The sequence below is a fragment of the Schistocerca piceifrons genome, chromosome 6 (assembly GCF_021461385.2).
Source record: "Schistocerca piceifrons isolate TAMUIC-IGC-003096 chromosome 6, iqSchPice1.1, whole genome shotgun sequence".
Lineage (NCBI taxonomy): Eukaryota > Metazoa > Arthropoda > Insecta > Orthoptera > Acrididae > Schistocerca > Schistocerca piceifrons.
In genome coordinates, this window is record NC_060143.1 from 64,095,797 (window position 1) to 64,111,159 (window position 15,363).

Genomic DNA, 15,363 nt, shown 5'->3' on the forward strand with positions numbered 1-15,363 from the left:
ACTAGCAACTGTCTCCCCCTCCTCCTCCTCCCCCCCCCTCCTCCCCCCCCCCCTCCTCCTCCTCCTCCTCCTCCTCCTCCCCCTCCCGCTCTCCCTCTCCACCCCTCCCTCCCCCTTCCCTCCTTCTCTAGCAGCCGTATAATTTAAATCCACAACCCGTTATTCAAACAATCGTACTTTTTATCAGCTAATAAGCTATAATGGCTTGGAATTCTTGCTCAAATACTGTGCAGTTCATCCTATTTTAGAACTCAAAAAGTTCTCTGTCATGACTGGACAGCATGCAATGTGGAATTTATACCCTTCGAGAGAAAGTCTCAGTTCTCATTAGGAAAATTTGATATTTCCGTTTACATCATCCTTGACTAATCACAATCTTTTTTGGATTAATCTAATTCTTCATAAAAACAAATATTGCACAGTCTTAACAAAAGATTTGAACTCTGGTCTATATGTCCGCACGTCGCTAGAACTGGCCATGGACTCTCAGAGACAAATGCACAAACTCATCTCCCAGTACCAAAGTGCATGAAAGGTCTCTACTCTGATGGGCGAAGATGATGGGGAGCCCCTCACATGGTGGTATTTACAGATACATGCAACAGATCCACATGTCCCATCCGCCCTTTTGTTCACTGATGAGATGACATTACACAGAAGGGAATATTCAACCCACATAATAACCATGTTTGGTTGGACAAAAACCCACATGCAACAAGAACCCGTGCAGCTCAGAGAAAGTCTTCAATTAATGTATGGGTTGACATTGCCTGGGATCACCTCATTGGGCTTTACTTGTTACGCCAATGATTGACAGGTGCATCCTGTCTCATCTTTCTTCGGCAAGTATTCCTGTAGCAATTGGATGATGCACACACAGCCACTGCGTTGCATTCTGCCATACAGGTTGAGCATGATGGGGCCCTCTTGCATTACTGCCTTGATGCCTGTTGCCATCTGATGCAATGCGTTGTCAACATTTAACTGTCCAGAGTATTCTGCTGCATTGGCTAGCAAGATTGCCAGACCTCACTTGCCTTGAATACTTGGGTGAAAACACTGGTGCACGAAACACCCGTTAACAGTGTTGAAGAATGTGTTGTACACACCATGATAGCTACTGGGGAAGTCTGAGTCACTCCCAGTGTTTCTCAGAGCATCTGATATTCCAACACAGAGATGTGAGGCCTGCATCATTGTTCAGGGTTGTAATTTTGAACACACTCTTTCATGGAGATGGTGGTCTGTTTTGTTCTTGTTTTTTGGTTTCTGCTGTACTAAGAATAATAAAGTTTTCTCATCCCATTTGTGTCTTGTCATCACTACCATGTCAGGAAAGTGTTTCTGACCATACACTGCTATTGTCTAGGTGTTCTCTCTCTCTCTCTCTCTCTCTCCTGGAAGTTTGTAACCACTGCGCTAAACACCCTGTATGTATATAAAAAGTTGTCTAATGATTATATTACTAGTAACTCAATAAAAAATATTGCTTTATTATTCTTTGAAGCATCTTAGAAAATGTTAAAGCTTATGCTAAATGAGAAGTAGGAAATGTACTAAATTTACAGTAGTGACTTATTTTAATACAATAAAAAAGACAAGAATTGCAGAAGTTTGAGAGTGTTCCACCACCAACGCAAACACAGTCCAGGGATAGAGGCCTTGGGAAAACATCAACCCCTGTTTTCCTGTATGACGTGAGATGTAAATGGACTAGATTGTTCTAATACCTCATGCTGCGCAAATACAGTGTCTCCGAAAGATTGAAGTCTCTGTTCTGCACAGCTGAGACCTTTTTCTAAGTTTATACACTTTTTATGTATAATGTAACCGTATAGATAAAAAACTGACTTGCCAAGTGAGGACAGGAGAAAACATATATGAAAGTTAAGGAAACATGCAAGGTTTCAGAGCAAGTGGCTTCTTCTTTTTGCAAATTGTTTGAAGGGGAAGGAAGGGGACTGGTGAGCTTTAGGAGGTAGATAGAGTTCGGAAAGTCTCCCAAAACCCTGGATCAGGGGAGACTTATGGATGGGACGACAAGGAAGGAAAGACTGATTGTTGGGGTCTGCACCAAATGAGATTTGAAAATGTGAGGAACTAAAGGTGGAAGGTAGGGTAATAAGCAAGACATAGATCACCCCAAACATCATGCAAGAGTTAATAAGAGTGGAAAGTTAATTACGTTGTACATGGTAGAAGACCGGGGGGGGGCCGCAATAGTCAAATCAGATTAAAGAATTTAATGTTAATTAAGGCCAGTTGGGTGGCGCTAACTAAAGACATGTTGTAATGTCATTTTCCACATGCGGAGTTCTGAGAAACTGGTATTCAGGGGAAGAATCCAGATGGTACATGAGGTGAAACAGGCACCAAGGTCACAACTTTTACTTTTTAGAGCATGCTTTGCAACAGAATATCGTGTGTTGGCAGTATGCATCATCTGTCTATGTCCATTCATAACTTGGTGGTAGTCAGTCCAAAGTAAGAGGCCAAATAGTGTTTACATAACAGCTGGTACACAACATGTGTTATTTCACAGGTGGCTCTCCTGTTAGTAGTATATATTTTGCCAATTATAGGGTTGGTGTATGTGACGATAGGAGGGTGCATTGGGTAAGTCATACAGTGGGGATTGTCACGGGAGGTAGGAGACAATGAATTAATAAGCTACTTCAACAAGGCTATAAATTCCTAAAATCATACCCCAAACTAGCTTTTTGGCCCCAACCTCCTACCCAACCCCTGCAATATCATGGTTGGACCCTACACTCCTTTTGCACTGACTTCCCTATACTATGGCTTATACTCCTGTGACTGTCCCCACTGTAAGACTTGGCCTATGCACCCTCCTACCACCACCTATACCAGCCCTGTAATAAACGTATACACTAGACTCTCACTAATCCATCCATTCCTTGCATACATAGGTACCAGATTAGTGGACATACCAGATTATTGAGAATGTCTGAAATTTTGTTTAACTACAAATGGACTATACTTTATTGAATCCAAAGATACATTCATTTTTGGTAAAAACTTTCTTTGAATGTGTACATATGTGATATATCGCTCTCTATGAAACATGCCACAAATTTTTAGAAATGGCAGCATCTGTTATCATGCAACTGCTTTAAACGTTTTACATCAGTACTGCATGTATGTGATTGTTGCATAATGTACTTGATGAAGATGTCTGTACCTTCAGTACCATCAGAGTGAGAAGTCCTCATGCTGTCTCCTCCTATGTCCTCTTCTTCATCACTATTGCCGTATGTCCTTTTCTTCATCACTATGTCAATGTACAAAGTGTCAGCAATTGATGATTTTGAATTGACTGGCTCATTGCTGTCTACAACTTGCAAGTTGATTGTTTTGCGCATCTTCAACAAAGCATTGGTAGAGTCATTTTCTTCTTCAGCTCTTTTCTCATATATGGTGCAAATACCTCATGAAACCACAGAGTGAACATTTCTCTGTACATCCACCTATTTTCTTCTGAGCACAATATTGCACTGGTAATGTATTTATACCACTGTGTTGAAAACGGTGTAGGTGTTGGGATTTTACAAGGTCACCACAAGTGCTGGTTATGACTCCCATTTGCGTTACAGCAAACCATTAATGTTTAAGCCTTGTTTCTGTTGTTTAATTTCCCATTCTAGGTACATAATATTTTTGGAAAAAAAAAGCGTCTTGTAAAAGAGACAAGTTTCATCAGCATTGTATAAGGTGTTATCAGCTAAATACTCTTCCTGTATTTTCCTATATCCTCTTTACAAACAGTTCTGCATCTTTTTGTTAGGTGAACAACTTTCCCCCGTGACCGTTAGCTGCTGCACACCATGCTCTCTCTCTCTCTCTCTCTCTCTCTCTCTCTCTCTCTCTCTTTCCCCAGTTTGACAGCCAACCCACACTTACTGCAAACAGTTTACTGTCACCACAATGCTTGTTAAATGTGACTGCTTTTTCCTTTATCATTAGGCCACTGACTGCAATTTGTGTAGTATGCGGTCGTATACCATCTATAAACAGATACATTCAGTTCTTCATTCTCATTCTTTCACATAACTTTCCATTTTCCCAATTCGCCGTCCATACCGTCAAACATCATCTCCCTTTTCAATGTCCCAAATAGTTGAAAGTCAGCAGCAATAGCTTTCTGCTAAGAAACAGTTCAACTTACCTAAAATTTCATATTTCTCATTGAGGTCTTGCTAGTGTGTTTTCTTTTAGAAGCCACACTACTGAGCTCTAGAGAAAGCCACAATTTCAAATATGTGTAGCGTTGTTTAACATTGTAATGAATTAACACATTGTTGCAAATGAGAATTCATTATTGTTCACGTCATTTCTCCTTGAACAGCTAGGGACCAGATGTGGGCCAGATTACTGGGCACCAGACTACTAAGAGCCAGATTAGTGTGAGTTTAGTGTACTATTAAAGATAGAGCCACCTGTAAAATGACACGTTATGTAGCAGCTGCTAAGTGAACATTACATTGGCACAATTTCCACAAAGTTATCAATTAGGATGACAGGCCATAGACAGAGGGTGTATGCTGACGATGCAAAATATCCTTTTGCAGAGCACGCTTTGTAACATGACAATTGTGATCTTGGTGCCTGTTTCACCACACGCACCATCTGTATTCCTCTCCCAAACACTAGTTTCCCAGACGCTGCAGGTGGGAACTGGCCTTACAACATGTCCTTTATTCTCAGCACCCACCTGGTCTTAATTAACATTAATTTCTGTGGTCTCAGCATTTCTTTTCTGTAACTTCCCTTTTTCAGTCCCGTTCACCTTGCTATACCTTTTTGTTTTCTGGCCTCCCTGCCTCTACCATATACAATGCACTTGGCTTTCTGCTCTTATTAACTCTTGCATGATGTTTCATCCGTCTTGCTTATTACTCTATCTTCCACCTTTAAGCTCTCCGGTTTTCGAAACTTGCCTGATGAATTCCCCAACAATCAGCCTTTGCTTCCTTTCCATCCCATCCAATAAGTCTGCCACAGTTCTTGGAGTCTTTTCCTAAGACTCTCCATTTCGTAAACCTTGCCAGTCCTTTTCATTCTCTTCCTTCCCCGTCTCCTCTTCTGCCAGAAAAAGGAGCCACTGGCTCCAAAAGCATGCTCATTTCATTAACCTTTGTATATGTTCTCTCCTGCCGCCACCTGGTGAATAGACTTTTTATCCATCCAATTACCGTATATTTTCAAAAATTGATTATTTCTGTTGATATAAACTTTTTGTGTGTTATTTTGGTACACAATAATAAGGCACAATCTTGTCCTAATTATTACAGTGCCTTTAATGGTTACAATAACTGGGTATGAGTTTTATTTTTAATGTATGTAATTTTAAGTATGATGTTCGTCTGTGTTCTAGAGTTTCCTTTGTGTGTTAGTTTTACTCTGGTTTCAGTTGTATGTCTAGTGTTCACTGTGTCCATGTAGTCATGATAGCTTTTGATATTAGTAAGATCATGTTGTCATCTTTGCTCTTCTTTTATAATTTGTTCTAAATGCTGCTCATTTTCGTCTTCTGTGTCAGCAGTATTCTTGCTTGAAGTGTCATAAACAAGATATTGTGTGGTGTGTCGTCTGTCTATATGATTGTCTTTGTATTCTTTGTGTGGTGTTCTGGGTGCATTGTCTGCAACAGTATTCAGTTCTGTCCATTTTCTAGTGCTTCATAGTGACTGTCCAATGTCTTTATCTGTCAATTGCAGCTGTTTTGTTTGGTCCACACTGTGACTCTTCAAGAATATGTTGTAGAGACTCGTATTCTCTTCATGTACATTCAGGATCCTGACTGAGGTCCACTCTGTAGAAATGCACTGGATAAGGGCCATGGGTGGTTAAGGAAATGAACAATACACCAGATGGGGTTAACATATTTCATTCACAGTGATCGGGAAAGAAGTTTTTCACATGGCATGCCTTATCACTGGCGTCTTACTCCCTTTGCCTGTATCTTTGTCCAAAGTCTTAGTTGTTCCAATATATGGATGTGCTCACCTTTGATTTCTGCCATCTTATCTTTTTCAACCATCTTCAGCCAGTATGTTGCAGCCTTATATTTGATGGTGATGTTTGTCAGGTATGTTCCAAACACTGCGTGTAGTGTTTCCACAGATGATGTCCTGAAATCACATGATAGTCATAATAGCACACTTCTTTATCCCTTCCTAACAGCTGTGATACTAAGTGATACACAGCAGCACTGGTCACAAAATCTACTGTGCATTGTGAAGAGTTTACAGTAATACTTTGAAGTGTGTGCAGCAGCAGTTTATCTTTATCAGTGTTAATTCTGACCACTTTGTAGGGAAGATGTCCTGCTTTTTCTGTTATCTGACTGATATGATCATTAAATGAGAGTTTCTGGTCAGTATTTACTCTCGTATATTTGTTTTCTAGATTTATTAATATTCTATACCATGTCTTCTGTTGCAGGTCATGCCTAATAACTACATTGCATCTGTTACCCTGTATGCTGCTGAGAAGCAAATGCCTGAGGTATGACAATGGCTTTCTGCCACCTACCTCGTGTTGCAGGGAAGGTACTGGCAGTTCTGACACCTTATCATGTTTTAAATAGAAAATAAAAGGAAACTGGAAGTCATATCATGTTTCTGCTATTAAGGGATTGTCTATGCAGTGAAAGCAAGATGCCAAATACTTTGCTGTAAAATACAAACATATGCATTTTTTTAAAGGAAGAGCTAAATAATCATCAAGAGATACATGAAGAATATAAAAGTATATGCACCTTATGTGGATCAATATGTTCATAATGACAATAAGTTTTTGCCAGCGATAGGGGTTATTAATTCAGACTGTTATTATTTATCATGCATGCCTCCCTTTCCCTAGTATAGCACAGATTGTGAGTACATTTTCATGTGAACAATGACTCATGCAGAAACTTCTGAGACTGAGCTAAAATGGGGAAGGTTAAAATTCTTTGTTGTAATGTCGCTGTAACTGTGATAGAGGTATTAGATGGATGATTCAGTTTTGTCAGGAACTTGTTGAGGCCTTGTACTTCACATTGTATAAATCCTGATAAAAATTTTTGCACTCCACATTACTCAGCAAAAAGAAATCTAGGTTACTGAAAGTTGTTATTGTTTCTGTTTCCTTTAAACAAAACAGATTTTGCAGTTGTATTAATTGTATACACTGCAAGATTGAAAACTTAAAAAGCTATTAAGATGAATTGTGTCATATCTTGTTGCAGAGAGTTCTGGCAGTAACATGACTCACATTATTTATCAATAAAGTTTGTGATAGTGAGATTCCTGTTATTTTTGGCTCTGAAATACACAGCCACAGATTTTCTATTATAATTTTTATACTTGTTGCTACTTGATTTATCTGTAAATGCCCTACTTCAGTGTGAAGTAATTTTTCTCCATCTGCTTGATTGGTCACAGTCACTGGTGACAGCAGTGGTGCACTCGTTTCTGGTGTTGCCATTGCCACCTATCTGAAGTAAGTAATTTAGGCCGTACTAAAGGTATTTTGGCATTTTGTTCCATATTTTTTTACAATGTCGTTCTCTTTTCTTTCTCGTCATTTCTTGCCCTTTCCAATGTTTTCTCAAATGAGATGCAGATCGCTTACCACATATTTCTTTCCTGGAATTTACTCCAGAACTTCGTTGTTTCAGTCCCACATTAGTTTTCTGTTTGATTGTAGGTCTTTTTTCAAAATCTGAAATTTGTTGTATGCTGCAGTCCATGATTAGAGCTGTGCTTGTGTTGTGTGTTGATCAACATGTCCTGGATACTTAACCCTTCACATTTTGTGGTTTTCAGGGCTTACCTTACAGTTTAGGTTTACCTATTTCTTCCAAATGGAAGAGCTTGATATGTAAAAAATAGTGTTGCTTTTTTGTTTACACCTTCACAAATCAGTAAATCATACTAGAGGTCAAACATTATTCTGTCTTCAATGGAGAAGCCAAATACTCTAAAATTTTGTTATTGTAGGGTTGGGTGTGAAATTCTTAAGCTTAGATAACATTACTTTTAATTGTGTACATAACTACACATTTTGTGCCCAGTTTTAGATGTTTGTTGCTTTTTGTGTGGAGTCTCATTTAATGTAAGTGTATGAAGATAATAGTAGTAGTTTAAAAGACAACAGTATGGTGGTGAGTGCTATCTGTATGATTGTTATAGTCTGTTGTGAATGACATTTAGTACAAATTTGGAGTAACATGTTTACTGAATTTCTGACACTTTACAAAGCTGAGACTATATTCAGGGGTTTCTGATACGCTAGGTGCAAATATTGTATTATTGTACTTAGTATGTTAATAAAGCTTTTGTCAGCAAGTAGAAGGCATAAGTGAATGATATTTGGCAGTTTGGATCACTTATAGACAGTCCCTGTGAGATGATTGAACACAGCCTGGATCTTATATTGTGAATTCGAATGTCATGTTTCATTACAGTGTTACAAAAACAAACTGTGAATAATGTCGGAACTTTCCTGTAAAAATGAAAAGTATAAAAAAAAGATTAAAAGACAAAGATATGAAAAAAATTAAAACTAAAAGTATTAAAAACTTTATATTAATCTCTTTTTCATACTTTTTGAGTTGGTTTGTTTAAAAAACCAAGGTAAGGCATAAGAAAATGACCTAAATTATTTTAGGTAATATGCTCCATGTCTGTTACCAACAGAAAAGAAGCGTATTGATCACACATGATTAAACAGTTATATGTATCTGTATGTAACTATTTGTGGCTTTAGTCATACAAATTAAGGCAGTTGTTACATTATTTCAATCTGTGATGTTATTTAATGGCTTTATTAAAGCACCAGACTATTACATAACGGAAATTGAACTCCTGTACACAAATTCAGGTATTTTTAATGTGTGGCATTATTTAAATTGTCATTATGCATCTTCACTGTGAGATTTTCTATACTTCATTTTGTACACAGCCATTTCCTTCAAATCCTTTTCTATAAGTCGATGATGTTATGTGGTTATATTATTGTAAAAGTCTGGGATTTTGGAAATAATTTTGTGTGATTTTATGATGAACACTTTGTGTACCATTCTTAATAATTGTATAGGTTTTCCCACTTCGACCGATAATTCCATGGTGGGATAAAAAAAGAAAAAAAGTTTTGTTTCTGTAGTGTCAGTTTGCAGCCATCTATAATGTGAAAATACTGTTACTTGTTACAGTCTTTGTTCTCTTATTCCGGAAACAAGTCACTTGAAAACCTATACCTGCAAGCTTATTTCTGAATTACGAGGTTAAATTTCATCAACATCAGTCACAGTTCACAGCTGATTTCACTTCATTAAATACCATTTCACTGCCGAGTAAGAAGTTGACAAACGGATTTTAATTTAGTTGAGACAATCTTCAGTTTTTAAAGTGTTGTCTTATTTCTTACATTAAAGCTGGTTCTTTCATTATCAGTTTTGTCTTTAGAATTGACTGGCTGATTCAGCAATATTAAGGAATATTTATGTAAAATATATTATTTCTGTTATCTCATAGGTTAAAAATGTTTTAATGCCGTAAGTGACTAGGATATCATGGCAAGATAAATGGTTGCTTTGATAGTTTACACGTGGATTGTGTGACAAACCAACTAAGGTTTGACAGTCACAGGCAGCATGTGTGCTCATTGTAATATATTAACCCCTATTTATTAGTTGCCAGTTGGCAGTTATATAATGTAGTAGTGCATGAGATTGATGTTTCATATGTAACTGGAAATTTTTTGCTTAGCATTTCTTACAGCGTGTTCACATAGTGAAATCACCTTTCTCATTTCACACCAAATAAAAATTTTACCTTGTGCATGTATTATTCAACAGTGCCGTCAGTGTTTCTTAAGATACTACATAAAATGCCATTCACAGATCACTGTTTTCTCCTATTTTAAGAAATATGTCCCAATTTTTCTTTTACGTTATCAAACCCATAAATAATAATAGATGAAGTTACAAGTCTCTGTTTTTGATCTTTGTCACAGTGACTGCAGTTACAATCCGTGCCTTACAAATGTAACATATAATTACTATAGATTTTGTTTAGTGCATTTAATCTGCGGTGATGGTGTTTATATCTTAAGTCACTGGAGCAGGAAAGTGAAAAGTGCCTAGATGACTGTTGTTTCTAGTGTTCATCCTTTCTCAGTCAGTTATTTGTTGCCTTTATACACTGCCGAGTTTGCAGTATAATTTTCTGTATCTGCAAGACATCAGGTTGGGATACATGAACTTCAAATTCTTGGCAAGTGTTTCATAACCTTTTCCATTTGGAATTCGTGTTTCATAACCTTCTCCATCTGCAATTCTGTTTGACCATACGTGTTCACAGCAACAGATGTTGGGTAGTGCATTCAGAGTAACGTATCATTTGTGCCTGATTTTCTGTTTGCTAACAGCTCTTGACTTCATGTTCGTATCAATATTATATATATTATGTGTTGAGCAAATTTCAGCTAGATAACTCAAGAAGACTAGAATGCTAGAAATAATCTTCAGTATTTTCTGAAGGGTCATCATTCTCACAAATGGTGGTTATGCTGAAACAGTAGACATTTCATTTCATTTGAGCTTTTTATGATGTTTGTGTTCTCTGTCTGTGGCCCTCTACCAAAATGAAGAATTACCACTTTCACCTTATTCTTCACTTTAAAAATATGTTTTGAAATGTAATAAGTAGCTGTATTGATAGAGCCCATTTTTTAATAGAGCTAAAAGCAATTTCATACCACCTGAACAGTCTTAATTTACTTAATAATGTATGTGTTTCTTCCCCTTCTTTCTTTTAAGTAATGTCTGGTTACACTACCTTAGTTGTCATTACACGAATGTTTTTCAATTTATTTGTAGGTATTATTGACTGATTGACATCATCACTTGTAGATTATGTGACAATAGACAGTGATAAATTCATTCTTTGTATTTGGTGGCATTTTTGTTCCAGTGACTTGCGCAAAAGATAAAAACCTCAGATTCATTACTTTGTTCAAGATGACTCCCAACTGTAGAATTTTTAAAAACAGATTAGTTAAATATGAAGTGGGATACAGACCACAGTGTGTGTAAATACTCTTAATAAAATTTTAGGAGCTAGGGTAGGTGACATATTTAACATAATCACTTGTATTGTTAATGCTAAATTTGCTCATTTACAATCAGAGTTAAAACTTTTCAATTAAACACTTTTGTCATATGCTCATTAAAGAGCACAGTGATTGTTTTGCATCATTATGGAAGTACAGATATTGCTGTTTTTACTGTGATCTAGTCTACAAATTGTAGTTACCAGTGTTCACTTCCACAATTCAAAATATGAAAAGATACTATTCATTTATATACTGAAAAACCAACTTGCTTTATTCCGGTCACCCATATTCTTTAGTATAGTGTGTGCACAATATTGGGCACAGTTCATTTATCAGCCCCATGCTGAATTCTGTTTACATATGTAGTTGTTAATGTGGTGCAACTTTTGTAATTTGTGTGTGTGCGTGTGTGTGTGTGTGTGTGTGTGTGTGTGTGTGTGTGTGTGTGTGTCTGTCTGTCTGTCTGTCTGTCTGTTTTGTGGTAATATTCCTTCCTTTTACTTAATTGTCAGTTTGTGAATCACCACATTACCATCTGCACTTGAGGTAGACACCATAGAATAAGAATTATCCTGCTGTGAACTGCTGTAGAAAATGCTGATATTGTGTGAGTGAATGTGTTACTTGATGTGTTACGAAAGACACCTACCCTATTGAGAAAAACAGTGGAAATATTTAGTTAGAAGTGCCCTCCGATTGATTAATTCTAAAAATTATCAAGATTGCTACTTAAGGAGCTATCTATCTCCAGTATTGTTGATTATGTTCGTGATGCAGGACATTGTTGCATCATTTCCTTTTTTATTGTGATATGGACTCAGTACATTTTGTGAATTGTGTGCGCATTGTGATTTTTGTGTTGTATGGGACCATAATTTCAGCTAACCAAAGTTACTATTGGATGTCAGTGAATGTAGTAAGAATAAATAATTTGTTGAAGTGTTACTGTAATATGAATTTGATGTTGTTGAGTAAATTACATTTGCTATACAGAAAGAATGTGTATGACATGGAATATACCACATCGAGGTTTCACAGAATGAAGTTCTCGTCACTGGTTTTTCATCACCACTATAAGAATGTATCGCTGTGTGAAAGTTTGGGAATACAGCGAATCATATAGGTTTTTAAAATTACCTAAAACTGAGGCATACGGGTCTGTGATTTTGTAGAATGAACTGAGATGAAGAGTGGTTATAATTGAAAAATGATTCACTGTATTCCTAATTCTTTTCTTATATTTATTAATTATGGCTTGTAGTAGCCTGTTTGTATACTGCTTGAAAGTCTTAATATTAAAAATCAGTGCATACAGTGCACAATGCTTATCCATGAAAGTGGTAAAGGCATTTGCCTGTTGACTTGTGCTAGCTGTAGTTTGTATAAGAGGATGCCAGTATGCTGTTTTTATTGTAACAATAAATTTGACACTGTTTTTAAAAAGTGTGGATCTCAGTAGATAAGTATTGTATTTAAGTACACTGTAAAGAAGTAGCCAATTTCATCCCCTCTCATCCCTCCCCCCCCCCCCCCTCTCTCTCTCTCTCTCTCTCTCTCTCTCTCTCTCTCTCTCTCTCTCTCTCTCTGTGTGTGTGTGTGTGTGTGTGTGTGTGTGTGTGTGTGTGTGTGTGTGCACACACCTAATATGCGCATATAGTGTTGTCTCTTAGTGGCAAGAGAGTGATCATACTAAGAAATGCTTTGCTATCTAACCAGAGAGAAACATCGGAGGTTTCATTTCAGATACAGAGAAAAAAAGACTTGTGTGGAACAAATTAGTTGTAATAATGTGTGCTGTAAATCTTCATTTATCAGAAAAAATTGAAGATGTAAATATATTTTGTTTGGAACCTGAGGACGAAAATTGTAAATGAAAATGCCTGAATGTTTTCATCTGTATATATGTTGTTTTTTATAGTATCCACAGTTTGTTGACTGTATTTGTTAATAATGTTTGCATTTCAACGTCAGCTACAGAAACATACATTTCAATTTTGTGATTTACGGATTGCAGTTCTGACATGTTTATTGCTGTGTGTAAATACAATTTTTTTAAAAAAATAATTAAATGAAAAAGTTGTGTATAGTGGAGTGTTTGTCATAAAATCCAGCATACCTGTATCTATTTTCACTCATATGAAACACAAAATGTGAAGAATTAAAGCATATATTTGGGTATTCAACCTCACGTTACCCTTTCCTCTTGTTAAGGGATTCCTGTGGTCTATAGCCTTTACCTTCTAAAAGCTTATTATACAGCACCATTGTGTCAGCTGTTGAAGGGCTTGCATTGGGTTCTCTGCCTCTCATTGTTATTGTTTGATCCCATCCCACTCATCCATTAATTAATAATTGTTTTCTGTAGATCCCATCAAGAAGGAGAATGTTCAAGGATATGAAATGAATCAAGCTATACATCAATTTTATTTTTTTTAATCTGATCAGTTTAGGGTTTTCAGGCCCTCTTTACATTGAATCAGAATTTCACACATACAGAATTTTTTCACATCAGTTATCCAAGAAAGAACAATAATTTCAATTTCAATATCAGTATGACAGATAGCAATGAAATAGTGTTAATAGAATTAAAAATGATTTGAACGTACGTGTATAGAGAAGAGAGACCGTGTGAATAAATAATATCAACCAAGAACTAATAAAATCAAACAATGGAAAATCCAGGATGGAATGTAACAATACGAGAGAAGGAAAGTTGCTACTCACCATACAGCGGAGATGCTGAGTCGCGATAGGTGCAATAAAAAGACTCACACAATCATAGCTTTTTGCCATTAAAGGTCTTTGTCAGCAGTAGACACACATACATACAAACACACTGCAGTGTAGTTTCAGCTCTCTGAGACTGCAGACGTGTGTGCAAGTTGTGTGTGTGTGTGTGTGTGTGTGTGTGTGTGTGTGTGTGTGTGTCAACTGCTGAGAAAGACCTTAATGGCTGAAAGCTATGATTGTGTGAGTCTTTTTTATTGTGACTCAGCACCTCCGCTGTATGGTGAGTACCGTATTTACTTGAATCTAAGCCGCACTCGAATCTAAGCCGCACCTGAAAAATGAGACTCGAGATCGAGGAAAAAAAAATTTTCCCTGAAATTTGAGACTCGAAATTTGTGGGGAGAGAAAAGTTTTAGGCCGCACCTCCAAATCGAAACAAAGTTGGTCCATTGTAATATGAGACACAATTTAGGTCGAACAAATGACGATACAGCTACAGTAGTTTGGTTCAAGTTGTAAGCTTAGCAGTTAAGCTTTACCAGCTACGAGTCAGGCGCTCCGTCCATATTTATACGGGTACCCTTCCTTTTTCACATGCTTCGTCTGGTTTGAATTGTTTGCTTATTTTCCTCTGATCTGATAAGTGTCGTTCTCTTTGTTACAGGTGTTTACGTCACACTAAGCTGAAAATCCATTACTGTACTGTGTTGTGCATTGTTTCTCACATGATGATAATGAGTGTTTACAGCCTGTTGCTGCTCGCGGCACGGCTTGCTTTTGTACACGCTACCGCTGCTTACAATTTAAAAAAATAAGAGAGGAATCGTCTCATTAGCAAAACGATGGCAAGAGACTGCCATTTGTTGTTACTTACACTGCTGCTTTCTTTGATAATGATCAACAAGAACCAAATAATAGACAGCGTATGATAGATGATGTTCTGAACCAGAGTTTAGCGAAAATTTTTCTCCATTTGAAAATCTTTGCAGGCGCCTCTTAGTAGATTACATTCTGCACAGAAATTAGTCAGCTTAAATTTAAAAATCTAGCCAATTGCCGTGCTTCATTTCTGACTGTTTCAGTATTAGGCATAAGAATAATATGAATATAAACATGGCATGATACATATATTCTTCCGTGTTTGCTGTTGTCTCACTCTAGTTTCGTAGTTTATTAGGCGGACGGGATTTAAATGAGATAGCAGCAAACACAAAGCAATACATGGCAAAATGTTTATATTCGTATTATTCTTATGGTGAAGAGAATACTGCATATGATTCACAATTCATAAAAGTTCCTATTAGCAACCATCTCTTCTCACAGGTAGGAAAAAATTCAGAATGTAGAGTTGGCCATATTGACAAACATCCCTAACAGTCTTGCCAGTCAGATTTTCGTAGTACATTGATATGCTGCTACATTCGAAGATGAACAATACGGAATTTGTATTTACTTCGTTGGATAATGTATGAAAATGCAGTGGTTGAAACTCAGGGCAGAGAGAAAAGC

The 15,363-nt window shown here is 37.0% G+C and overlaps 1 protein-coding gene across 1 annotated transcript in view; it reads left to right on the forward strand.

Moving 5' to 3' along the window:
• LOC124802639 (PHAF1 protein CG7083) overlaps positions 1 to 12,567 on the forward strand; it is a 141,873-nt gene extending 129,306 nt beyond the window's left edge. The window contains exon 11 of the mRNA XM_047263541.1: positions 6,466 to 12,567. Within this exon, the coding sequence (XP_047119497.1) occupies positions 6,466 to 6,534 (69 nt within the window). The 3' untranslated portion in view covers positions 6,535 to 12,567. The remainder of the gene's footprint in view (positions 1 to 6,465) is intronic.
• Positions 12,568 to 15,363: the final 2,796 nt, after the last annotated feature.